Raw genomic sequence first — 27523 nt, forward strand, 5'->3', positions numbered from 1 at the left:
ACCTTTCTTAACTAGTGGTACCATGTTAACCAACCTCCAGTTTTCTGGCACCTCTCCTGTGACTATCAATGATACAAATATTTCAGCAAGGGGCCCCACAATCACTTCCCGTAGCCTCCCACAGAGTTCTCGGGTACACCTGACCAGGTCCTGGAGATATATCCACCTTCATGTTTCAAGACATCCAGGACTACCACCTCTGTAATATGGACATTTTTAAAGATGTTATAATCTATTTCCCTACATTCTATATTTTTCATGTCCTTCGCCAGAGTAAACATTGATGCAAAATACTTGTTTAATACCTCCCCTATCTCCTGTAGTTCCACACATTGGCTGCCTTGCTCATCTTTGATGTGCCCTATTCTCTCCCCAGTGACCCTTTTGTCCTTAATGTATTTGTAAAAACCCTTTGGATTCTCCTTAACCCTATTTGCCAAAATTGGGGGGATTTGTCTCAGTCAAATCCCTCGAACTCAGCACCGCCTTCCTAACCTGCAATCTTCTTCCTGACCTCTCCGCCCCCACCCCCACCCCGGCCTATCACCCTCACCTTGACCTCCTTCCACCTATCACATTTCCAAAGCCCCTCCTCCCGACCTTTTATCTTATCCTGCTGGACACACTTTCCTCATTCCTGAAGAAGGGCTCATGCCCGAAACGTCGATTCTCCTGTTCCCTGGATGCTGCGCTTTTCCACCAACACATTTTCAGCTCAGATCTCCAGCATCGGCAGCCCTCGCTTTCTCCTCTTTCGTAATTTACCTTACCTATTTCTATTCATCTTTGAAAATCCCTTTGTTTGTGTCTGGAAGTTTCCCGATGTTTCAGCTTTCCAAAGGGCTGGAGTAACATTCCTGAACAGGCTGGGGGCGGGGAAAACCACCCCCCCATTGTTCCCTATTGGTTGGAGGGCTCCCCCAACCACGCCCCCTCCGTTGGTGACGACATAGTGTGGACCACGCCCCCTATGTGTTGGCGCATGTGCAGTGTAGGTCCCGCGGCCGGACAAAGACAGTGTTACTGAGTGTGGGAGAGGAATGGCGCCGGCGGCTGAAGGAACAAGAACAGGAGCCGCTGGAAAAGCTGAGCAGGTCCGGCAGCTCGTGTCGGGAGGAATGTGAGGAGGTGTTTCGGGTCCGGGGATCCTCCTTCAGAACAGGACCAGGTTTCAGGAACATCCCGGGGAGGTCGCCAGGCCCGAGCGCCAAGACCTGGCTCCTGCTCCCGGGGAGAGGAGACAGTGAGACAGGGTAGGATTGGGACCCGCGGGAGGAGGGAGACTGGGGAGTTTATAAACTCCTAGGGGGAGGCCTCAGGCCTCCAATAGAAGCCCCACAGGCCCAGTGTTTACTTCACCGGCGAAGGAGCTCTCGGGTTGCCCGGGCAACCGGCCGCCAGCTTTGTGAGGGTCAGGCGCCTGTTGTCTTGGGACGGGGTTGTTGGATTGTTGTATAATATTGATCTCCTCTGTGCTTTTAATTTTAAATATTATAAAAATGTACACTGGCTTCAATTTCTGAATTCTAAGTACAGAAGCAAAATATAAACATCTCCTTACATGCATCCCAACATGTGCATAGGAGCTAAGACTGTTTCAAGATTTACTGAGGTGCTGAATCAATAGCTCTTTCCCTTTTGATTAATGAAGGTGGTGCCCAGCAGACTCCTGCACACAGCCTGTTCTGTCAGCCTTTATGGGAAAGATAGGATAGCAAAACCGAGACACCCGTGTCGCCAAGTAACCTGAAGTCACACTTTGGTGTTTTAATCGCCTCAAACGCATGCCATTCAGAATAATGTCAAGGCTATAGGGGTACCAGGCTCCCCAAGATAGCCAGGATGGATAACAAAGAGGAGAGCTGAAGTGTTATCCTTATCAAGCCTGGAACGTCTTCACAAATCTCTAACAAGTTAGTTAAATGCAGTGTCCCCGTCAGAAATCCCATGCAGACTCTTCCTAATCAATCCACCTTTCTCCATGTGATTATTAATTTTGACCAGAATAAGTATTACTGGAAGCTTCTCCACCAAATTTAAACTGGCAGGTGGGACTAGATTGGGTTGGGATATCTGGTCGGCATGGACGGGTTGGACCGAAGGGTCTGTTTCCATGCTGTACATCTCTATGACTCTATAATTGCTGAGATTAACTTTACAACCTTTCTTAAACCAGGCTGCAATGTTTGCAATTCTCCAGTCTTCTGACACCTCCTCCAAGTCCCTTCCTTCAAGATTGTTGGATGCATTTCATCAGTGCCTTGTCAAAATTTAAGTACCAAATGCTTATCGAAGACTTCTTTCATGTTAATTTTGAACTCTTGGGAGGTCATGTTGCGGCTGTACAGAACATTTGTTCGGACACTGTTGGAATATTGCGTGCAATTCTGGTCTCCTTCCAACGAAAAGATGTTGTGAAACTTTAAAGGGTTCAGAAACGATTTACAAGGATGTCGCCAGGGTTGGAGGATTTGAGCTTTAGGGAGAGGCTGAACAGACTGGAGCTGTTTTCCCTGGAGTTTTGGAGCCTGAGGGATAACCTTATAGAGGTTTACAAATTTATGAGGGTCATGTATAGGATAAATAGACAGTCTTTTCTCTGGGTTCAGGTCTGTTTCCATGCTGTACATCTCTATGACTCTATGTTGGTTGCATCTGTAAGATCCTGAATCAGGACCTTGAGGAGAATTAGAGCGGAGTGAGAACAGAGGGGGTGAGAGAGTGGGATGGTGTGTTCAATTTTGTGGAATAATAAAAGAAAAGTATAATCTGCAGAAAGTAGAATTGCTTGTTCAGAATTGTTACACTGCACTAAGTGTAATGACTTTTGTAATCTCTTTTTACAGAGTATTTGAAGATCTGAAGACGGAAATTTCAAAATCGCCTTCTGCTCCTCTGATGCTGCCTGACCTACAGTGCTTTTCCAGCGTCATACTTTTGAACTCTTGACTCTCCAGCATCTGCAGTCCTCACTTTCACATCAATGTCTGACAGTGACACTGGGACATCGGGACTGCAACGATTTTTGACTGTGATTCTGTGAGAAGGAGCAAAGCGTTTGATTCCGGCTTGAATACATTTTCAGAATCAGTGGGACTGGATGAGAGACCCTACGTTGCAGCACAGTGAGTATGGAGCCTGAAACAGTTATACAGCCTGGAAAGAGGAATTCACGGCAGGGTGGGGCTGTACCCACGTTTGTGTGCGGCTGAAACTTCGGCCATGGAGAATCCCGAGGAATCCCGCCCCGTGAAGAAACCGTGGAAGTGTGGCGACTGTGGGAAAGGCTTCTGTGCCCCGTCTGCTCTGGAGACTCATCGGCGCAGTCACACCGGTGAGAGGCCCTTCAGCTGCCCCGAGTGCAGGAAGGGCTTTACCCAGGCATCTGCCCTGCTTACCCACAGGCGGATCCACACCGGGGAGAGGCCCTTCAGCTGCTGTGAATGCGGGAAGTGCTTTACCCAGGCCTCTGCCCGGCTGAGACACCAGCAGTCCCACACCGGGGAGAGGTCCTTCAGGTGCCCCGAGTGTGGGAAGGGCTTTGCCCGGGCCTCCAACCTCCAGACCCGCCAGTGGACCCACACGGGGGAGAGGCCCTTTCGTTGTCCCGAGTGCAGAAAGTGCTTTACCCAGGCCATCACACTTCAGAAACACCAGCAGGTCCACATAGGGGAGAGGCCCTTCAGTTGCCCCAGGTATAGTAAGGTGTTCACTCACCTGCAGAGGCACCAGCAAGTTCACGTGCCATAGCAGGGGCATTGAAGGAATGACGGCTGAGTGCCATTATCGACTGGAGTATTAACCCAGTTCCAGGGCCTCCCAGGTTCGAATCCTGCTATGGCAGATGGTGAAATTGGAATTCAGTCAGTAATCTGGAGTTCCAAGTCTAATGATGAAGCCATTTTTTTTTGGGGGAGTGGGAAGAAAACCCCCATCTGATTCACTCACGTCATTTTTCAGGAAGGAAACTGCCGTTGTGGAAAAGGATTCACTCAGTCCGTCCCAGCTGCATCCTTTACCCTGTCTGGCCTATGGTTGACTCTACACTGGCCTCCCCCCCCCACCCCCACCCTCCCCTCCCCCCCACCGCCCCCACCCTCCTCCCCTCCCCCCCCACCCCCCTCCTCCCCCCCCCTCCCCCCCCCCTCCCCCCCCCCTCTTCCCCCCTCTTCCCCCCCCCTCCTCCCCCCCCCCTCCTCCCCCCCCTCCCCCCCCCTCCCCCCCCCTCCTCCCCCCCCCTCCCCCCCCCTCCTCCCCCCCCTCCTCCCCCCCTCCTCCCCCCCCCTCTCCCCCAACCCCCCCTCCTCCTCGCCCCCCCTCCTCCCCCCCCCTCCTCTCCCCCCTCCTCTCCCCCCTCCTCTCACCCCCTCCTCTCCCCCCTCCTCTCCCCCCTCCTGCTGCCCCCCCTCCTCTCCCCCCCCTCCTCCCCCCCCTCTCCCCCCTCCTCTCCCCCCTCCTCTCCCCCCTCCTCTCCCCCCCCTCCTCCTCCCCCCCCTCCTCCCCCCCCTCCTCCCCCCCCTCCTCCCCCCCTCCTCCCCCCCCTCCTCCCCCCCTCCTCCTCCCACCCCTCCTCCTCCCACCCCTCCCCCCTCCTCCTCCCACCACCTCCTCCTCCCCCTCCTCCTTCCACCCATCCTCCTCCTCCTCTTCCCCCCCCTCCCCCTCCCCACCCTCCCTCCCACCCCCCCCCCTCCCCCTCCCCACCCTCCCTCCCCCCCTCCCCACCCTCCCTCCCTCCCCTCCCCCTCCCCACCCTCCCTCCCTCCCTCCCTCCACCCCCCCCCTCCCCTCCCCCCCACCCCTCCCCTCCCTCCCTCCCTCCCCCCCCTCCCCCCCCCCCCACCTCCCTCCCCCCCTCCCCCCCCCACCCTCCCTCCCCCCCTCCCCCCCCCCCCACCCCTCCCTCCCCCCCCTCCCCTCCCCCCTCCCACCCCCCCACCCCACCCTCCCTCCCCCCCACCCCACCCTCCCTCCCCCCACCCCTCCCTCCCTCCCCCTACCCCACCCTCCCTCCCCCCCCACCCCTCCCTCCCCCCCTCCCACCCCCCCTCCCCCCCTCCCTCCCTCCCTCCCCCCCCACCCCCCTCCCCCCTCCCCCCCTCCCCCCCACCCTCCCTCCCCCCCTCCCCCCCCACCCTCCCTCCCCCCCTCCCCCCCCCACCTCCCTCCCCCCTCCTCCCCCCTCCCCATCCCTCCCCCCCCCACCCCCACCCTCCCTCCCCCCCACCCCACCCTCCCTCCCCCCCACCCCTCCCTCCCTCCCCCCCACCCCTCCCTCCCTCCCCCCTACCCCTCCCTCCCTCCCCCCCACCCCTCCCTCCCCCCCTCCCACCCCCCCTCCCCCCTCCCACCCCCCCTCCCCCCTCCCACCCCCCCTCCCACCCTCCCTCCCCCCTACCCCCCTCCCACCCCTCCCCCCTCCCTTCCCCCCCTCCCCCCCTCCCTTCCCCCCCCTCCCCCCTCCCCCCTCCCCCCTCCCCCCTCCCCCCTCCCCTCTCCCTCCTCCCCTCCCCCCCCTCCCCCCCCTCCCCCCCCTCCCCCCCCTCCCCCCCCTCCCCCCCCTCCCCCCCTCCCCCCCCCTCCCCCCCCCCTCCCCCCCCCTCCCCCCCCCTCCCCCCCCCTCCCCCCCCCCTCCCCCCCTCCCCCCTCCCCCCCTCCTCCCCTCCTCCCCCTCCCCTCCTCCCCCCCTCCCCCCCTCCCTTCCCCCCCTCCCCCCCTCCCTTCCCCCCCTCCCCCCCTCCCCTCCTCCCCGGTGTTGGACTGAAGTGGATAAAGTTAAAATCTACACAACTCCAGGTTATAGTCCCAACAGATTTATTTGGAAGCGCTAGCTTTCAGAGCGCTGCTCCTTCATTGGGTAGCTGTTGAGCAGGATCATAAGACACAGAATTTATCGCCAAACATTACAGTGTCATGCAGTTGATAAGATTTCCTGAACCAGTCCAGTTGCAATTCAGTCTTTCATCTTTTAGAATGGGTTGCAGGTTTCGGTTCATTAACATGTATATCCCAGAATTACTTTTAAGTCACATTCTCCCGATGACTTAAGATGTTATAAAATTAGGTGACATCTCAGCTCAGACAATGCAAGAAAGGTGTGAGGTTCAAGTCTGTCTGTATCCCAGTCCTGAGTCACACATGTTCTATTTCCAAAGTAGGAATTTATAAAATATTACATAGATTGACTGCCTGCAGATTGTGTTTTGCTCAAATAGCACAATGTATCTGCAAATGCAAATTCACTGCATAGGTTTGTGTGTGTGTGTGCGCATGAGAGAGACAGTGTGTGTGTTTGCATGTGCATGCTTGATAAAGTGTGTCGATGCAATGGAGTAGAAGCCTGTGAGAAGGTGTGTGCATGGATTTGAGTGTGGGAGGTGTATGTGTGTGAGAGAGGGTCTGCGTGACTGGGTGTGTATGTGTGCGTGTGGGAGTGAGAGACAGTGTTAAGTGTCGTGAAGGTCCCGGTTGAGACCATGAGTTTCCTCCGGGTGCTCCAGTTTCCTCCCACAATCCAAAAGATATGCAGGTCAGGTGAATTGGCCATGCTAAATTCCACATAGTGTTGGGTGCGTTAGTCACGGGTAAATATAGGGAGGGGGACGGGTCTGGGTGGATTACTCTTTGGAGGGTCAGTGTGGACATTTTGGGCCAAAGGGCCAGTTTCCATACTGTAGGGAATCAAATCTAATCTACACGTACACACATTGGAGCGGGCAGGGTGAGACTTGTCTTTCACTTTGCAGAAGGTGGGAGGTTCTGGATGCTGTGATTTAGGGTAAACACACGCTGGAAGACCTTTGGCTCAGAGAGATGGAGTTGGAAGCCAGGCTGCAGAGATGTCACGGGGAAAGTTAACCGGACACTTTATTCCAGAAGATAGTCATTCCCCTCTGGACAGAGCCTTCTGATTAGGTCATTGGACAGGGTCAGAAGGGTGAGAGTGTGAATCACACAGGTAAAGGGGATCTGAGATTGGGCAGCGGGGAGGAGCTAACTGGCTGAGTGGTGGGAGCGGGGGCGCTGGGGGTAAGGGGCAGAATATTGACAGGTGATTGTCGTCTTTCTCTGCAGTTAGCAGCAGGAGGCCAGATGGCATCGGTGTCTGGCACCAGGTTCAGGAACCGACGTGCTCAGGACAGGAGAAGTGGGAAAGGGAGGCTGCAGTGGGTGTGGTCCACAAATCTCAGGAGGGGAGAGCTTCTGCTGAGGGCACATGAGAAGTCAGAAGCTATGAAGACAAAGCAGAACATCAAAGCTCTGGGTGGCATGATGGCTCAGTGATTTGTACTGCTGCCTCAGTGCTGTGTTTGATTACAGCCTCAGGTGACTTTGGTACATTGTCCCCCTTGTGTCTGCATGGGTTTCCTCCAGGTGCTCCAGTTTCCTCCCATAGTCCAAAGATCTGCAGTTTAGGGTGGATCAGCTGTGCTGAAGTGTCCAGGGATATGCATTTTCGGGTGCGTAAGCCATGGGGAACTGCAGGGTTTTATGGTAAGTGCGTTGGTCTGGTGGGATGCTGTTTGGAAGATCAGTGTGAGGTGAATGGGCTGAATGGCCTGCAGGGATTATGTGATTCTACTGCTTTAGCCATTTGTATATTGAGAAATGATTACTGTGGTCCTGGGAAAGGTGGGATTTGTAGTGTCACTGTCCTCTGTCCATTCTCTTTCTGTCCCCCAGTCCATTTTCTCTCTCTTGACACCCACCCTCAGCTCCTCCCCCCCCAACCATTCTCTTTCCCCACCACCTATTATTTCTCATGCCTCCATCCCTCTTTGTTCGCTGTATCAAGCCCTTCTAAGAAGAGAGAGACAGATGGTGATGACTCTACCTGGGAGATGGGGGTGCACAAGAAATGGCTGATCTTTAACATTGAGAATAGCTACTCAGAAACAACATTAAAGCATGTTCAATTCTATTTTTTAAAAAGCTGCAGGCATCCTTCTGAAACTTGCGTTGAAAAATGTGCAGTCTGGCCACAGTTGAGGACAGGCTGTAAGGGGTGAGTTGCCCATTCTAATATTGTCAAATTGGTTCTGATTATGAAGAAATAGAGTCATGGAGCATGGAATGAAACAGTTTGGTCTGTGCCGACCAGATATCCTAAATTAATCTACTCCTATTTGCCAACACTTAGCCCAAACCCCTTTAAACCTTCCTATTCGTACACCCATCCAGATGCCTTTTAAAAGTTGTAATTGTACCAGCCTCCACTCTGGCAGCTCATTCAATACATTTACCATCCTCTGTGTGAAACAAGTTACCCCTTAGGTCCCTTTTAAACCTTTCCCCAATCACCCAAAACTAATGTCCTCTCGTTCTGGCATTTCTTGACGCAAATTAAATGTCTCACGTTTTTTCTCTCCTTTGGTCCCTCATCTTTCCCCACTCAACCTAAACCTAACCCTCCAGTTTGTGACTCCACTAACCGAGGGAAAAGATATACAATGTCGAGCCACAGGGGGGAAAAAATTGTGGTTCAACTTTTTTTTCCTCCGATTGGCATTTGGACACTTCAAATCTGTCAGTAACGTAAGCGTCTCTGAAGAGCATAATGCGCATGCCCCTCGGTGTCAGCAAGCACTGCGCATGTCCGCTGGTGTCAGCAAAAGACTGCATGCTCCTGGTTGTACACACAAACGACTCATGACTTAGTTTTGATGTACCAATAGGGAACTCGGGAGGACCGGAAGGTGTCTTGTCCTCCTGCCAATCAGAGCACCGCTATTGCCTGAATGCGGAAGTTGGACAATGAGCTTCTGAAGTTGCTACTGCTGCTCCTGTCTCTCTGAATGAAGATTGAGCTTTACCCCAAACTGCAACTTTCTTCCTCTGTCCAACAACTGTGAGTACAGCACTCTCTTTTCTCGCCATCTGTTCCACTTTTTTTTTCATTCTGGCGTTCAATTGTTGACTTGCAACAACTGAAAGGAAAGGGAGTGAATTCAGGGAGGGGACAGAGTGTGGTGCTGGAAAAGCATAGCAGGTCAGGCAGCGTCCGAGGAGCAAGAAAATCGACGTTTCGGGCAAAAGTCCTTCATCAGGAATTTTCCTGTTCCTCAGATGCTGCGTGACCTGCGTGCTTTTCCAGCACCACACTCTCGACTCTAATCTCCGGCATCTGCAGTACTCACTTTTTTGTCTAGAAATGTTGATCCAGATCTGTGTCTCAATTGGCAAACACATGGCAAATGCATTACCATAATGTGATAATATAGCCTTTGCTGTGGAAAGGAGGTGCATTGTTTTAATGGTGACATGTTGGGATATGGAGAAAGTGAGGAGTGCCAATGCTGGAGATCAGAGTTGACAAGTGTGGCCCTGGAAAAGAACAGCGGGTCAGACAGCATCCGAGGACCAGGAGAGTTGACGTTTTGGACACGAGCCGTTCATCAGGAATGTTATGTGGATGTACAAAGAGGTTTCAATGTCTTTCTACACCAGTCAATACCCGTTGTCAGACAGGTGCACTAAGCAGTCAGCAGGGCAAGTGGTGTATTAGCAAGAGGAATTGAGTTCAGAAGTGGGGTGGGACCTTCCTGCGGTTAGGGGGTCATTGAATATATTCAAGGCTGAGTTCATCTGATTTTTGAACAACAATGAAGTGGATGGTTATGAGGGAACAGAAAAAATGGTTTTAAGAACAGTTACAGAATCATACAGCACAGAAACAGATACTTGATTTCATGCTGACTATATTCATAAACTAAACTAGTGCTACCTTGTTTGGCCTATATATCTCTGAACCTTTCCTATTCATAAGAGCAGAAATTAAGCCATTCAGCCCACTGGGTCTGCGGCTGATAAGTCTCTCAGCCCCATTCTCCTGTTTTCTCCCTGTAACCCTCAATCCCCTTGATACTCAAGAACTGTTTCTGTCTCAGTGTTAAATATCCTCAGTTACCTGGCCTCCACAGCCTTCTGTGGCAATGAATTCCATCAGTTCACCATTCTCTGGCTAAAGACATTTCTCCTAATCTCGGTTCTGAAAGGTCTTCCCTTTACTCTAAGGCTGTGCCCTCGGCTGCTAGTCTCTCCTTCCAATGGAAACATCTTCCCAACATCAACTCGTCCAGGCCATTGAGTATTCTGTTTGTTTCAGTTAGATTCCCCTGAGTGTGACCCTGTTAATCAGCATGAACCAGACCCTTCAGGATGAGGTACAGCAGGGATTAGGGTCAATAAAGTGAGAATGGAGGGAGTGTATGGGATGGAGATTTTGTACTTCCAGGGAATAAGAATTACAGAGAGTTTGCTATAAATTAGAATTGATTGGATGGGGCAATGGGCCAGGGAGTGGCAGATGGAGATTAATTTAGGGAAATGTGATGTTTGCATTATGGTACGGCAATCCAGGCAGCACAGTTAAGGGAGTGTTTCAGAACAAAGAGACCTTGGAGTGTAGGTTCATTGTTCCTTGAAAGTGCAGTCTCAGGTAGCCAGAACAGTGAAGAAGGCATTTTGTATGCTTTCCTTTATTAGTCAGAGCATTGAGTATCGGAGTTGGGAGGTCATGTTGTGGCTGTACAGGACATCGGTTAGGCCACTTTTAAAATACTGCATTCAGTTCTGGTCTCCCTGCTACAGGAAACATGGTGTGAAACTTTGAAAGGGGTCAGAAAAGACTTGAAAGGCTGTTGTCAGAGTTGGAGGGTTTGATCTACAGAGAGAGGCTGAATCGGTCAGGGATATTTTCCTGGAGCATCGGATGCTCAGGGGTGACTGTATAAATATGTATAAGGAGCATGGATAGGGTGAATGCAAAACTAGAGAGCAAATGTTTGAGGGGAGAGGGGAATGATTTAAAAGGGACATGAAGGGCAACTTGTTTCACGCAGAAGATGGTGCATGTATTGAATGAGCTGTCATAGGAAGGGGTGGAGCCTGATACAATTACAGCATTTAAAAGGCATCTGGATGGGTACAAGAATAGGAAGCATTTAGAGGGATATGGGCCAAATGCTGGTAAATGGGACGAGATTAAGTTAGGATATCTGGGCGGCACATATGAGTTGGACTGAAGGGTCTGTTTCTGTGCTGTATGACTCTCTGGGTCTTTGGTGAAACCAGAAGTGTCATTGTGAAGACTGGACTTTCAGAGCAGCCTTCAAAGATGTTTTGTCCTTACTGGGAGCAGAAGAAGTTACAATGAAATCTTTCATTTGAGACAGCACCTGAGTGAGTGAGTACATCTGAGATTTTGTGGAAAGTGGGATTTCATTGCACTGTGGGGATGAAACCCTACCCTATCCAGTCATTTCTGCTGGTGGGTGAGACCAGACCTCAAGATTAGTTGGAGTAGATTTAGGATAGAGATGAGGAAGAACTGCTTTTCCCAGAGAATCGTGAATCTATGTAATTCTCTGCCCAGGGAAGCAGTAGAGGCAGCTTAATTAAGTATATTCAGGACACAGTTAGATGGGTTTTTGCATGGTAAAGGTATTAAGGGTAGTTGGGACAATGCAGGGAGGAGAAGCTGAGACAATGGAGAGATCAGTCATGATCTAAATGAATGGCGAAGCAGGCTCGACGGGCCAAATGACCTACTCCTGCTTCTATTACTATGAAACTCTAACCCTGCATTTCCCATGGCTAACCCACCTAACCTGCACATCTCTGGACACTATGGGCAATTTAGCATGGCCAATCCAAATCCAGGCCAGTGAGCAATACAGTGATGTGAAAAATGAACATCCGAGAATGACAGAGAGACATGGAGAGTAAATGTCCCAGCAATCAAAACTGGATTCTAAAGATCACAAAAACTGAAACTAAAAATGGTTTGTCTGAATGTGTGCTGCATTGCAGCAAAAGCGAATGAATTGACTGCACACGTTGAAGGGAACTCCTTCAATTAAAATATGGGACGCCTTACAGAGATATGGCTCCAGGATGACAAGGATTGGATCCTCAATATTGAGGAGGTGATCAAATGGAAAGCAAGATAAAGGTAGAGGGTTAGCACAGGTAATCAAAGCACTAATCACAGGGTAATCTGGTGTCAGCTCGGATTTCAGGTCCTGATTTCTCACCCCTCCTGGATTTCTGCTGACGCTTTGGACCCCCTTTTTTTTTTTACACCTTCTGGAACAATAAGTCAATCCAGACCCACAATCTCCCAGCCTGTTAACCATCCAGACACCGAGTGTAGTCATAGCAGGGAATAAAACAAGAAATGTGAACCAAAATTAGAAATAAGTAGGTGCTTTTGCTTAATATTGTTCAATAGGACGTAAACCAGAAATACTATTCTCCCTGGATTCCTACAGTGCCTTATTTGAGGAATTCTCTCACCCTTACATCGAGCTATTAGTCCCCACTATGATTTACAACAATATTTATACCATCAGAAAAAAAAGTATCTGTTGTCAAATTCACATAGAGATATACAGCATGGAAACATACTTTTTCTCTCTCTCATGCACACACATGCACAAGTCCATGGGGGTGAATTTGTGTTTGCAGAATGATATTTGCATATGCATTCTATTTTCCTCAAAAAATGCACAATCTGCAGGCAGTTAATATATGTAATATTTTGTAAATTTCACATTGGAAATGGAACCAGTCTGACACTAGACTGGGATACAGACAAATTCTGACCTTACACCTTTAATGCATTGTTTGAGCTGAGGTGTCTCCTTTTGTTATAAAGTTATCCTGAGAAGGTTCCTTACAGGAAGTTCTGGGATTTACATATTAATGGTATCTGTAATCCATTGTAAAAGATGAAAGACGTAACGATCCAGGTTTGTTCAATATATCATTTCAATGCCAGGACACTGTAATGCTTTTCCAGAAATTCTGTGTCTTATGATCTTACACTCCACAGCCACCTGATGAAGGAGCAGCGCTCCAAATGCTAGTGCTTCCAAATAAACCCATTGGACGATAACCTGGTGTTGTGCGATTTTTAACTTTGTCCAGGTAAGGTTTGATTGGCCAGGTCAAATTACACATAGTGCCCAGGGATGTGCAGGTTAGGGTGGATTGGCGATGCTAAATTACCCACAGTGCCCAGGGATGTGCAGGTTAGATGTGTTAGTCAAGGGGTAAATGTAGAGCAATAGGAGTAGGGGAATGGGTGTGGTGAGGTTGCCATTCGGAGGCTGGTGTGGACTTGTTAGAACAGTGAGGGTTCTGTGAAGAGAAGGGATTTTTGTTAACTGTTCAGGAAGAGGGGGGAGGGGGGAAGCGGTGGGTGGAGTGCGGGGGGGAAGTAATTTGTTCACTTGTAGCAACTGGAGTGAACCCAGGGAGGGAGCAGACTCTGTAAACTCAGATATGTGTCTTAATTACCCGGGGAAGGAGGGTTGGAAGGATAGGGTGTTGCTGTTTTCCCTAGTGCATCAGAGTGTGAGGAGTAACCTGATAGACTTTTTTTAAAATCATGAGGGGCATGGATTGGGTAAATAGACGAGGTCTTTTCCTTGGGAAGGGGAGTCCAGAACTCGAGGGTAATAGATTTAAGGTGAGGGCAGGGGGAGGGAGACTGCAAAGAGACCTAAGGGGCAACATTTTCACGCAGAGGATAGTGCATGTATGGAATGAGCTGCCAAAGGAAGTGGTGAAGGCTGGTACAATGACAACATTTAAGTCATCAGCATGAGTGTATGAAAAGGAAGGGTTCAAAGGGATATGGGCAAAGCGCTGCCAAATGGGACAAGATTAATTTTGGATATCTGGTTGGGCACAGAAGCATTTGACTGAAGTGTCTGTTTCTGTGCTGTACATCTCGATGACTGTGGCTTTCCGGCGAAAGTTTGTCATGTCTGTGTTCAGTTTCTCTCTGGTGGCGGTGTCAATGCCTTGATGGCTCATTTTGCTTTCCCCCCCACTTCCTGGGAATGTTAACCATTTTGTCTGGTTGTTCTTCAAGAAGCTGCATTGCAGGTTCACCCTGAATTGACATTTTTTTGCTTCCCAAAATCCGACCTGCTCACTCTCAGCAATATCCCAGTGTTGTGAAAGATATTAAATTTCAGGTGGAGTTATCCAAAACTCAGAGATGTCTGTCTTGACGTTTTTGCTTTTCTGCCCCGATAAGATCCTGAATCAACACCTTCAGGAGAATGAGTTAGAGCGGAGGGCGGGGAGGAGAGAGAGTGTGGGATAGTGCTTTCAATTTTGTGGAATAACAACACAAACCAATTGCTTGTTCTGAATTTTTATTCTGGACTGACAGTAATGAATTTTGTAATCTCTTTTGACAGAGTATTTGAAGATCTGAAGACGGAAGTTTCAAAATCAACAGATGAAGGACTTATGCCCAAAATGTCGACCCTCCTGCTCCTCAGGTGCTGCCTGACTTGCTGTGCTTTTCCAGTGCCGCACTTTTCGATACTGGCTCTCCAGTGTCTGCAGTCCTCACTTTGACGTCAATGTCTGACAGTCACTCACTCCATCGGGACCACAACCGTTTTTGACTGATTCTGTGAGAAGGAGCAAAATGTTTTGGTTCCTGTTTCAGTCCATTCTCGGCATCAGTGTGACTGGATGAGAGACCCTACTGTTGGAGTGCACGGAGTGTGGAGCCTGAAACAGTTATAAGGCCTGGGAAGAGGAATTCACAGAGGGGAGGAGCTCTACATGTGTTGTGTGCGGCTGAAGCTTTGGCCATGGAGAAACCAGAGGAATCCCGCCCCGTGGAGAAACCGTGGAAGTGTGGTGACTGTGGGAAAGACTTCCGTTTCCCATCTGCTCTGGCGATTCATCGTTGCAGTCACACCGGGGAAAGGCCATCCCCCTGCACAGAGAGCGGGAAGGCCTTCAGCAATTCCTCTGACCTGGTGAGGCACCGGCGGGTCCACACCAGGGAGAGGCCCTTCAGCTGCTCCGAGTGTGGGAAGGCCTTCAGCAATTGCTCTGACCTGTTGAGGCACCGGCGGGTCCACACCAGGGAGAGGCCCTTCAGCTGCTCCGAGTGTGGGAAGGCCTTCAGCAATTGCTCTGACCTGTTGAGGCACCGGCGGGTCCACACGGGGGAGCGACCCTTCAGGTGCTCCGCATGCGGGAAGGGCTTTACCCAGGTCTCCACCCTGTTGGCCCACCGGCAGGTCCACACTGGGGAGAGGCTGTTCCTCTGCACCGAGTGCGGGAAGGGCATCAGCAATTCCTTCGCCCTGCTGACTCACCAGCGGGTCCACACAGGGGAGAGGCCATTCCCCTGCACAGAGTGCAGGAAGGCCTTCAACAGTTCTTCCGACAGGCTGAAGCACCAGCGGGTCCACACGGGGGAGAGGCCCTTCAGCTGCCTAGAGTGCAGGAAGGGCTTTACCCAGGCCTCTGACCTGCTGAGGCACCAGCGGGTCCACACAGGGGAGAGACCATTCACCTGCTATCAGTGCGGAAAGAGCTTTAGCCGCTCCTCCCACCTGTGGAGGCACCAGAGAGTTCACATGCCATCGCAGGGGGTTTAAAGCAGCGACGGCTGAGTGCCTTTATCGACTGGACTATCAACCCAGTTCCGGGAGCTGCCAAGGCTGATGGCGGAATTGGAATTCGGTAAGATTCTGAACTCCAGATTTCTAACAACGAAACAATTGTCAGGGAGGGGAGGGGGAACCCCCATCTGATTTACTCACAACCTTTTATGGGAAGGAAACTGCTGATGTGGGAATGGATTCACTCACTCGTCCCAGTGCATCCTTTACCCGGGCTGGCTTACACGTGACTCCAGACCCACAGCAGTCTGGTTGACTATTCTGCACTCCTTTTCTCCCCCCCCCCCCCCCCCCCACCCCAACTCCAGCCGATGAGGGGGGAGAAACCTACTTGGTGACAAGGTATGGGTTTAAATTGGTGCATGAGGCAATACTTCTTCTAGTTTATGGCTATACCAAGGATCCAATTACAAAAGGAAAACTCTGTGCTGACAAATAGTAAAGAAAGTGTGTGCGCTTTGACCTTGAGCTGTTTTTTTTTTAAAAAAAGATACTTTTTCTACACCTTTTTGCTGGGGGGATCTGAAGCTGTAACAAAGTTGGGTCGCAATAAAGGTTACCTGAACTTACTGCCAGGCTCAGACTCTCATTGAAAGCTTTGAACTCCAAGAGGTTTTTGTTTTAAGCTGCTCATTTCTTTCAGCCTCCTGCACTAAGTTTCCAATGTCATGTATCAGGTGGAGCAGTGAATGAGTAGCTAGTATCATTAGAAATTGTAAAGTTTTTAGGAACGCACGTACTGCGTTGTTTTATCAGCATTGTAAAGTTTCCTGGCGGAAGTGTGGGCTGTGATCACTAGAAACATTGTGGAGGTGTCAGTGTTGGACTGATGTGCACAAAGGTAAAATCTCTCAACACCAGGTTATAGTCCAACAGGTTTATTTGGAAGCACTAGCTTTCAGAGCACTGCAGTGAAGCAGGATCAGAAGACACAGATTTTATAGCAAAAGATCACAGTTTCATGCAACTGATAGGATATATTGAACAAACCTTGATTGCTGTTAAGTCTTCCATCTTTTAGAATGGGTTGCAGGTTTCTGTTCATTAATATGTAAATCCCAGAACCAGTTTTAATTCAGGTTCTCAAGATGACTTAAGTTTTTATAAAAATAGGTGACATCTCAGCTCAGACAATGTATGAAAGGTGAGAGGTTCGGTCTGTCTGTATCGCAATCTTGAATCAGACTGGTTCTATTTCCAAAGTATGAGTTGATAAAATATTACATGGATTGATTGCCTTCATTAACTGCCTGCTGATTTTTCCACAAAAAGCACACATTGAATCTATCTGCAAATATAATACTGCAAATGCAAATTCATCCCATGGACTTGTATGTATGTACGTGCATGAGAGTAGTGTGAGTGTGTGTGTTTTTGCATGTGTGTATGATGGTGTATGAGCCTGTGGGGGTGTGTGCAGTGGTGGGTTTGTGTGTGTCTGAGAGAGACCATGTGTGTGAGAGAGGGTCTGCGTGAGTGAGGGAGAGTGCAGAGTGTAGTGGGGTCACCCAAGGTTATCCTCATGGGTTATGAACTTGGCCATCAACCTCTGCTCAGCCACTGGAAACAGTTAAGCAGTGACACAACACACATCGGAGAGGACAGAGTGGCTCTGCATGCTATCATCCAGGGTAAACACACGCTGGAGGACCTTCGGCTCAGATTGATTCAGCTGGAAGCCAGGCTGCAGACACTGTGGTGGTAGGTGGGTGGGGGGGATCTTAACCGGACACTTTATTCTGGGAGACGGTCATTCCCCTCAGGACAGCCTTCTGATTGGGTCAGGGATTGTCTCCGTTCTCTGCAGTTGCCAGCTGGAGGCCAGATGATATTGGTGTCTGCCTGGTGCCAGGATTCAGGAACCGATAAGAAAAGGGGGAGAGAATGGATGGTGATGACTCTACCTGGGAAATAGCTTATTTTTAAAATTAAGAATAGCTAAAATGATATATTCAGAAACATTATTAAAGCATGTTTAATTTTATTAAAAAGCTGCAGACATCTTTTGAAACTCTCATTGAAATATGCGCAGTTAGGCCACAGTTGAGGACAGGCTGTAATGGGTGAATGTCGTATTCCTAGTCTTGTAAAATTGGATCAGACTCCGTCGAAAAAGAATCATAGAATTGTAGAGCACAGAAACAAAGCCTTTGGTCTCGACTGACCAGATATCCTAAATTAACCTTGTCTCATTTGCCAGCACTTTGCCCATATCCCTGTAAACCTTCCTGTTCATGTCCCCATCCAGATACCTTTTAAATGTTGTAATTGTACCACTTCCTCTGGCAGCTCATTCAATTTACGCACCACTCTCTGCGTGAAACAAGTTGCCCCATAGGACACTTTTAAGTTTTCCCCTCTCACCCTAAACTACTTCTACTTCTTCTACTTCTGGACCTCCCCACCCCAGGGGAAATATCTTGTCTATTTACATTATCTATGCCCCTCATGATTTTATAAACCTCTATAAGGTTACCCCCTCAGCCTCCAATACTCCAGGGAAAACAGTCCCAGCCTTTTCAGCCTCTCCCTGTAGCTCCAAACCTAACAACATCCTTATAAGTCGTTTCTGAATCCTTTCAAGTTTCACAACATTCTTCCCACTGAGTGATCCAATAGGCTGTGAACAATGTATTTTTGTTGGGGTGTAAGAGAGGGCAATTCTTGAGGCCAATTAACTTTCACACTGTTTTTCTTTCTAATCCGAAGTCTCTCAAATTTTCCCCCATTTACCCTAAACCTTTGCCCTCTAGTTTAGGACCCCCAACCCTGGGGAAAAGATATACAAAAGTTTAGCAGCCAAACAAATGCAAAAGGACTAAGAAGTCGAGCCACAGATGGGGAAAAGAAAGTGGCTCCAGCCTTTTTTCTCCTATTGGCATTTGGACACTTCAAATCTGTCAGTAATACCACCTCCCAAGGTCTCCAGCGTCTCTGTGGCAGCAAGTACTGCGCATGCTCCTCGGAGTCAGCAAGAAAACTGCGCCAGCTGCTCGGTGCCCGCGCACGCGGCTCGCGCCCTTCTTTTGATGGACCAATAGGAGGCACTGGAGGACCGGAAAGAGACTGGTCCTCCTGCCAATCAGAGCGCCCCTATTGTCTGAATGCGGAAGTTGGAGCATGAGTTTCGGAAGTTGCTGTTGTTGCTCCTCTCTCTCTGAATAAAGATTGAACTTCACCCCAGATTGCAACCTCCTTCCTCTGTCCAACATCTGTGAGCACGGCACTCTCTTTTCTCACCATATGTTCCGTTTCTTTTCTAAATTCTGAGCTTCAGTTGTTGACTTGCAGCAACTGAAAGGAAATGGGGTGAATCGGGGGTTGGGAGAACAGACTCTGCAAGTGTTGGTTCAGGTCTGTGTCCTCATTGGCAAATGCATTACCACAATGTGATGATTTTGCTTTTGCTATGGAAGAAAATGCAGAAAAAAGGTGCATTGTTTAAATGGTGGTATAGTGGGATGTGGACAAAGTGAGGACTGCACATGCTGGAGATTAGAGTCGAAAAGTGTGGTGCTGGAAAAGCACAGCAGGTCAGGCAGCATCCGAGGAGCAGGAGTGTTGGTGATTTGGACACGAGCCCTTCGTCAGGAATGATGTGTGGATGTACAAAGGGGCCTCAACATCCTTCCACACCAGTCACTGCCAGTTGTCAGACAGGTGGGTGGCACGGTGGCACAGTGGTTAGCACTGCTGCCTCACCGCCAGAGACCCGGGTTCAATTCCCGACTCAGGCGACTGACTGTGTGGAGTTTGTACATTCTCCCCGTGTCTGCATGGGTTTCCCCCCACAGTCCAAAGATGTGCAGGTCAGGTTAATTGACCATGCTAAATTGCCCGTAGTGTTAGGTAAAGGGGTAAATAAAGGGGAATGGGTGGGTTGCGCTTTGGCGGGTCGGTGTGGACTTGTTGGGCCAAAGGGCCTGTTTCCACACTGTAAGTAATCTAATCTAATCTAATCTAAATCCAATCTAATCTAATCAATCAGCAAGGCAAGTGGTACATTAGCAAGAGTTCAGAAGTTGGGATGGCTTTCTGCAATCAGGCAGTCATTGAATATATTCATCTGATTTCTGAACAACAAAGAAGTGGATGTTTATGGGGGAAGGCAAAAATAATGGTTTTAAGACCGGTACAGAACAGTTACAGGGTCATATAGCACAGAAACAGACACTTCAGCCCAACTAGTCCATGTTGAATATATTCACAAACTAAACTAGTCCCATGTAGTTTGGCCCATATCCCTCTGAACCTTTCCTACTCATGTACTTATCCAAATGTCTTTTAAATGTTGTTACTGTACCTATATCCACCACTTCCTTAGGACATTGATTCCACACACAAACTACTCTCTTTCAAAAAAGGTGTTCCTCATGTCTTTTTAAAATCTTTATCCCCTCTCCTTAAAAGTTTGCTCCGTAATCTTGAAACCGCCATCTGAAGGAAACAGCACCAGCCACTCACCTCATTGACACCCCTCTTGGTTTTATAAACTTCTCAACTTCCTGTGCTCCTGTGAAAAAAGTCCCAGCCTATCCACTTAGATGTCGGTATATTCATATCCAGTTATGATCTGCTCAGTGCTGGTGCATGCTCAAAAGTCGAAAGACCTATTCCTGCTCCCAATTCTCACACACTGTGTCCAAGACAGCAAGAGACCATAAAACATAGGAGCAGAAATTAGGCCATTCAGCCCATCAGGTCTGCTCATACCACACATTCGTGGTTGATAAGTTTCTCAACCTCATTCTCCCACTTCCTCCCCGTAACCCTTGATCCCCTTGATACTCAAGAACCTATCTATCTCAGTTTTAAATACCCTCAGTGACCTAGCCTCCACAGCCTCATGTTGCAATAAATTCCACGGATTCACCACTCTCTGGCTGAAAAGTTTCTCCTTATCTCCCTTCTAAAAGGTCTTCCCTTTTCTAGTCTCTTTCAGATTCTGGTCTCGCCCACCAATGGAAACATCTTCCCAATGCTCACTTTGTTTAGGCCTTTCAATGTTCTGTATGTTTCAATTATATCTCCCCTGAGTGAGAGTGTGGGCCTGTGTTATGGACTAAGCCAGACCAGTCAAAACATTCTTAAGCAGGCAGCCCCAGACCATAACTTTGCAATTTGATTTGGTAAGTGTACAGTGAAAATTACCTGGAGTAAGTTAGCTCGGTTGACTCTAGATTTTAAAACAGACAAAAATTTATTCACAAAATTACACAATGATACACAAAGATCAGAATAAAGAAAACCCTACAGAACTCAACCTTGCCAACTAGACTCAGTTATGCTGTTCTGAATATACACAACAGTCCCAATAAGCCAACTCCCTTTGAAAACCAGTATAAATGGAACACATGCTTATAGGTTGAAGTTGAGAGGCGGAAAAGAGAGAGAGTTTCCGCATAGCTCCCTGTTGAACTGCCAACCAGTTCAATACTGAACTAAAACTGCTCAGCTCATTCCCCTTTCTTTATACAGGTCACTTCTAAAACATGACCAATTTGGCCTGAAGTCACACCTGTTTCCATAAAAACAAAAGGCCTTTCAAAATCCGTTTCATCCACGTTCAAACCAGACTAATCAGAACCCGGCCGGTTTATTACCTCTGAAAAAAGTCATGGACAGAGTCTCCTTGAGCCAGGGAAAAGCTTTTAGTCAAAAAAGGAACTAGCTTTGTGACACCTGTTAATCAGCATGAACCAGACCCTTCAGGATGAGGTACAGCAGGGATTAGGTTCAGCAAAGTGAGAATGGAGGGAGAGTGTGTGAGATGGAGATTTTCAGCTTCCAGGGAATAAGAGAGGAAAAAGAGTTTGCTGTAAATTAGAATTGATCGGATGGGCCAATGGACCGAGGAGTGGCAGATGGAGTTTAATTTAGAGAAATATGAGGTGTTGCATTTTGGTCAAGCAATCCAGGCAGGACTGGCACAGTGAAGGGGAGTGTCACAAAACAGAGATCTTGGAGTGCAGGTTCATGGTTCCTTGAAAGTGAGTTTTAGGAGGTCATGGAGCGGCTGTACAGGACATTGGTTAGGCCACTTTTAGAATACTGTATTCAGTTCTGGTCTCCCTGCTACAGGAAAGATGTTGTGAAACCTTGAAAGGGTTCAGAAAGGTTTTTCAAGGCTGTTGCCAGAGTTGGAGTGTTTAAGACACAGAAAGAGGTTAAATAGGCCGGTAAAAATTTTCCGTGGAGCACTGGAGGTTGAGGGGTGACTTTATAGATGTTTATAAGGGGCAGGATAGGATGAGTACCCAGGGTAGGGGAGTCCAAAACTAGACAGCATATATTTGAGGTGAGAGGGAATGATTTAAAAGGGACCAGAGGAGCAACATTTTCAAAGAGGGTGATGGAGTCTGATACAATTACTACAAAATTTCAAAGGCATCTGGATGGGAATATGAAGTGGAAGAGTTTAGGGGGATATGGGCCAAATGCTGGCAAATGATTTAGATTAATTTAGGATTTGTTGGCACAAATGAGTTGGGTTGAAGAGTCTGTTTCTGTGCTTATGACTCTAATCATCTTCGGTGAAAGCAGATGTGTGGTTGTGAAGACTGGACTTTCAGAGCAGCTTTCAAAGATGTTTTGCCTTGTCTGGGAACAGAAGAAGTTGCAATTAAATCTTTTATTTGTGAGACAGCAACTGAATGAGTGAATACATCTTGGAAAGTGAGAATTCATTGAACTGTGGGGATGAAGCCCTACCCTATCCAGTCATTTCTGCTGGTAGATAAGACTCGGACTCAATAGGGGGAATAGATTTAGGACAGAGATGAGGAGGAACTGCTTTTCCTGGAGAGTAGTGAATCTATGGAATTTTCTGCCAAGGAATCAGGAGAGGCAGCTTCATTAAGTATATTCAAGACACAGTTGGATGGGTTTTTGCAATGGTAGGGGAATTAAGGGGAGTTGGGACAATGGAGGTAGGAGTAGCTGAGACGATGGATAGGTCAGTCATGAGCTTAATGAATGGCTGAGGAGGCTCGATGAGCCAATGGCCTACTCCTGCTTCTATTACTATGGAACTATAACCCTGCATTTCTCATGGCTAACCCACCAAACCTGCACATCCCTGGACACTTTGGGAAATTTAGCCTGGCCAATCCAAATCAAGGCTGGTGAGCAATGTCGTGATGTGGAAATGAACATCAGAGAATGCTAGAAAGGGACAAGGAGAGTAAATATACCAGCAATCAAAACTGGATTCTAAAGATCACAAAAATGGAAACTAAAAACGGTGTGTCTGAATGTGTGCTGCATTGTAACAAAAGCGAATGAATTGACTGCACACATTGAAGAGAATAATTATGATCTGTGACTCCTAATGGAGACATGGCTTCAGAATGACAAGGATTGGATCCTGAAAATTGAGGGGGGTAGTCAAATGGAAAGCAAGACAATGGGAGAGGTGCTAATGAAAGCACTGATCACAGGGTAATCTGGTGTCAGCTCGGATTTCAGGTCCTGGTTTCTCTGTCCTCTGTTGATTTTCCTGTTCCAACAGAGTAAAATGTGGGTCTGCTCTCAGCTCTGCTGGATTTCTGCTGAAGCTTTGACCCCACCCCCACCCCTTTACACCTTCTGGAACAATAAAACATTGCGAATTGAGACCCAACCCACAATCTCCCAGACTCTCAAACCAATCAGACACAAGAGTGTAGTCATAGCATGGAATCAAACAAGAAAAATGAAACAAAGTTAAATATATAGGTGCTCGTGCTTAATTAGATTAGATTCCTATAGTATGGAAACAAGCCCTTCCACCCAAAAAGTCCACACTGACCCTCCAAAGAGTAACCCACCCAGACCCATTCCCCTACATTTACCCCTATCTAATGCACCTAACATTATGGGCAATTTAGCATGACGAATTCACCTGACCTGCGCAACTTTGGACTGTGGGAGGAAACAGGAGCACTCGGTGGAAACCCACTCAGATCCGGGGAGAATGTGCAAACTCCACACAGAATCAAACCCAGATCCCTAGTGCTGTGAGGTAGCAGTACTAACCACTGAGCCACCATGCTACCCCCAAATGTTTGTTCATTAGGAACTAAACCAGAAATAGAGATTTCCCAGGATTCTTATACTGCCCTACTTGAGGAATACTCTCTCCCTTACATCTAACTATTAGCACCCAGCTATGATTTACAACAATATTTACACCAACGTAAATAAAGCATTTGTTATCGTACAGACACAGAGATATACAGCACGGAAAGAGACTTTTTCTCTCCCTCATGCATGCATGCACACACGTAACTGACAGGAAGTTCTAGGATTTACATATTATTGACACCTGCAACTCATTCTAAACGATGAAAGACTTAATCCAGGTCTGTTCAATATATCATTTCAGTGGCAGGACACTGTAATGTTTTTCCATGAATTCTGTGCCTTATGATCTTATTCTCCACAATCACCTGATGAAGGAGCACCGCTGTTAACACCAGTCCTTCCAAATCAACCTGTTGGGTGTTTGATTTTTAACTTTGTCCAGGTTAGGTTGGATTGGCCAAGCTAAATTACTCATAGTGCTCAGGGATGTGCATTAGTCAGAGCACTAGGGGAATGGGTGTAGGTGGGTTATCCTTCGGAGGGTCGGTATGGACTCCTTGGGCCGAGTGGCCTGTTTCCACACTCTGGGAATTCTCTGAAAGGAAGGGATTACCCAATTGCAAACTGCAGGGCTGCGCAGGCGCAGTGCGCGGGGCTGTTGTCGGCCTTTCCCCGCCCCCTCGCATCATCTATGACGTCATAACGCGGAAGTGGCCCTGTCCGTTTCAGAGTGAAACTCCCTTCCTCTGGGCAACCCTCCATCCTGGGAGGGAGTGGGGGTAAAATCTGTTCAGTTCGAGCAACTGGAGTGATTCCAGGGAGGGGGCAGACTCTGCAAACTCAGGAATGTGTCTTAATTACCCGGGTGAGGAGGGATGGGATGGGGCTGTTTTCCTTCCCGCGCCAGAGACTTAGGGGTGACCTTATAGACTTTTTATAAACGTATGAGGGGCATGGATAGTGTAAATATACAAGGTCTTTACCTTGGGATGGGGGAGTCCAGAACCAGAAGATAATAGGTTTAAGGTGGGGGGAAGATTTAAAAGGGACCTAAGGGGCAACGTTTTCATGCAGAATGTCATGTGTGTAAGGAATGAGCTGCCAGAGGAAATGGTGGATGCTGGCATCTGGATGGGTGTTTGAATAGGAAGGGTTCAGAGGGATATGGACCAAGTACTGACAAATGGGACTAGATTGATTTTGGGTATCAGGTTGGCACGGAAGAGATTGACCGAAGGGTCTGTTTCTGTGCTGTGTATCTCTATGACTCTGGCTTTCTACTAATATATGTACAGTTTCTCTCTGGTGTCGGTGTTAATGCTTTGATGTCTCCTTTCCCCCCACTTCCCAGAGACGTTAATGTGAGAACCGAGAGAGAGAGAGTGAGATGGTGCTTTCAATTTTGTGGAATAACTAAAGAAAAGAAAGTAGAAATGCTTGTTCTGAATTTCTACCCTGGACTGACACTGATGACTTTTGTAATCTCTTTTTACAGAGTATTTGGCGATCTGAGGACGGAAGTTTCAAAATTAACAGATGAAGGGCTTATGCCTGAAACGTCGACGCTCCTGCTTCTCAGATGCTGTCTGACCAGCTGTGCTTTTCCAGCACTGACTGTCCAGTAACTACAGTCCTCACTTTGTTGTCAATGTCTGACTGCAACAATGTTTGACTGTTATTCTGTGAGAAGGAGCAAAGCTTTTTGGTTCCTGTTTGAGTACATTTTCAGCATCGGTGGGTCTGGGTGAGTGACCCTACTGTTGGCAGCGCACTGAGTGTGGAGCCAGAAACAGTTGTACAGCCTGGAAAGAGGAATTCACGGTGAGGAGGGGCTCTACACGCATTTGTGTACAGCTGAAGCTTCGGCCATGGAGAAACCTGAGGAATCCCACCCCGTGGAGGAATCGTGGAAGTGTGTCGACTGCGGGAAAGGCTTCCGTGCTCCATCTGCCCTGGAGATACATCGGCGCAGTCACACCGGAGAGAGGCCATTCATCTGCCCCAGGTGTGGGAAGGCCTTCAGCAATTCCTCCGCCCTACTGAGGCACCGATGGGTCCACACCGGGGAGAGGCCCTTCAGCTGCCCCGATTGCGGGAAGGACTTCAGCTATTCTTCTGACCTGAAGACCCACCGACGGGTCCACACGGGGGAGAGGCCATTCTCCTGCACTGTGTGTGGGAAGGCCTTCAGCACCTCCTCCACCCTACTGACCCATTGGCGGGTCCACACTGGGGAGAGGCCATTCCCTTGTTCCGAGTGCAGGAAGGGATTCACTCAGGAGGGCAAGTTGCGGACACACCAGCGGGTCCACACTGGGGAGAAGCCTTTCAGCTGCCCCGAGTGTGGGAAGGCCTTCAACGATTCCTCTGCCCTTCAGACCCACAAGTGGGTCCACACACAGGAGAGGCCTTTCCCCTGCACAGAGTGCGGCAAGATCTTCAGCAATTCCTCCTCCCTGCTGAAGCACCAGCGGGTCCACACAGGGGAGAGGCCCTTCAGCTGCCCCGAGTGTGGGAAGGGCTTTACCCAGGCGTCGGTCCTGCTGATCCACCAGCGGATCCACATAGGTGAGAAGCCTTTCTGCTGCCCTGAGTGTGGGAAGGGATTCACTCAGATGGGCAACTTGCGCACGCACCAGCGGGTCCACACGGGGGAGAGGCCATTCCCCTGTCCCGAATGTTGGAAGGCCTTCAGTGATTCCTCCGCCCTGGTGAAGCATCGGCGGGTCCACACGGGGGAGAGGCCCTTCAGCTGTCCCGAATGTGGGAAGGGCTTTACCCGGGCAGCCACCCTGCGGAGGCACCAAGGAGTTCACGTGCCATTGCAGGGGGATTGAAGGAGCGACTATCGAGTACCAATATGGACTGGGCTACCAACCCAGTTCTGGAACTCCCAGGTTTGAATCCCACCGCAGCAGATGGCGGATTTGGAATTCGGTCAGAAATCTGGAGGTCAGAATTTAACAATGAAACCATTGGGTGGGGTGGGGGGGAAGCCCCATTCTGATTCAGTCACGTCCTTTTTAGGGAAGGAAACTGCTGTTGTGGAAGGATTCACTCAGTCATCGCAGCTGCATCCTTTACCTGGTCTAGCCTACACGTGGCTGCAGACCGACAGCAGTGTGGTTGAGTCCACCTGCTTCGCCCCACTTCTTTCCCTCCCGGCACATGGGCGGGGAGAAACTTACTTGGAGACAAGGTCTGGGTTGAAATCGCTGAGTGAAGCAATACTTCCTCCGGGTTAAGGCTGTACCAAGGATCCAATTACAAAGGGACAAGTCAGTGGTGACCAATAGTAAAGAAAGTGGGGTGGGGGGGCTGTGCTTTGACCTTGAGCTGTTAAAAAGCAGCTACTTTTTCAACACCTTTTTGCTGAGGTGATCTGGAGCTGTCACAAAGTTGGGTCACAATAAAGGTAACCTGAACTTACTGCTGGGCTCAGACTTTGAAAGCTTTGAGCTCCAACAGGTTTTTGTTTTAAAGCTGCTCATTTCTTTCAGCCTCCTGCACGAAGTTTCCAATGTCGTGTGTCAGATGGAGCAGTAAATGAGTATCGTTAGAAATTGTAAATTTTTCAGGAGTGTAGAGTGCGTCGTTTCATCGGCATTGTAAAGTTTACTGGCAGCACCAAGGTGTGCGCTGTGTTCGCGAGATATGATGTGGAGATGCCAGCATTGGACTGGGGTGGATAAAGTTAAAAATCACACAACACCAGGTTATAGTCCAACTGGTTTCTTTGGAAGCACTAACTTTCGGAGCGCTGCTCCTTCATCAGGTAGCTGTGGAGCAGGATCATAAGACACATATTTTATTGCAAAAATCACAGTGTCATGCAACTAATAGGATATATTGAACAAACCTAGAGTGCTGTTAAGCCATTCATCTTTTAGAATGGGTTGCAGGTTTTAGTTCGTTAATACGTAAATCCCAGAACTACTTTTAAGTCATAGTCTTGAGATGACTTATGGTTTTTTTTAAAAAAGTGATATCTTAGCTCAGACAATGCATTACAG

The 27523-nt window shown here is 48.8% G+C and overlaps 1 protein-coding gene across 8 annotated transcripts; it reads left to right on the plus strand.

The window, feature by feature from the left end:
* Positions 1 to 1007: 1007 nt before the first annotated feature.
* On the plus strand, positions 1008 to 26153 carry LOC148142796 (uncharacterized). 8 transcript variants are annotated; one of them, XM_087973852.1, is made up of 6 exons: positions 1048 to 1120; positions 2847 to 3334; positions 7934 to 8005; positions 8676 to 8848; positions 12836 to 12930; positions 14217 to 16009. In XM_087973852.1, the coding sequence occupies exon 6, from the start codon at positions 14622 to 14624 to the stop codon at positions 15420 to 15422; it is 801 nt and encodes a 266-aa protein (XP_087829978.1). In that variant the 5' UTR covers positions 1048 to 1120; positions 2847 to 3334; positions 7934 to 8005; positions 8676 to 8848; positions 12836 to 12930; positions 14217 to 14621; the 3' UTR covers positions 15423 to 16009. The 8 variants fall into 8 exon arrangements, 7 of the variants coding, with proteins under 7 accessions (XP_087829979.1, XP_087829978.1, XP_087829977.1 ...); XM_087973853.1 differs by lacking the exon at positions 12836 to 12930 and having other exon boundaries at positions 1008 to 1094; XR_015751024.1 differs by lacking the exons at positions 12836 to 12930; positions 14217 to 16009 and adding an exon at positions 25006 to 26153.
* The last annotated feature ends 1370 nt before the right edge of the window (positions 26154 to 27523 follow it).

Source organism: Chiloscyllium plagiosum, unplaced genomic scaffold (genome assembly GCF_037043375.1).
Source record: "Chiloscyllium plagiosum isolate Xiang-an unplaced genomic scaffold, Cpla_swu_hap1 HiC_scaffold_27, whole genome shotgun sequence".
NCBI lineage: Eukaryota > Metazoa > Chordata > Chondrichthyes > Orectolobiformes > Hemiscylliidae > Chiloscyllium > Chiloscyllium plagiosum.

Bases quoted from the DNA above. Each gene is read 5' to 3' on its own strand.
- LOC148142796 (XM_087973853.1), top strand. From the start codon at position 14,622: ATGGAGAAACCAGAGGAATCCCGCCCCGTGGAGAAACCGTGGAAGTGT.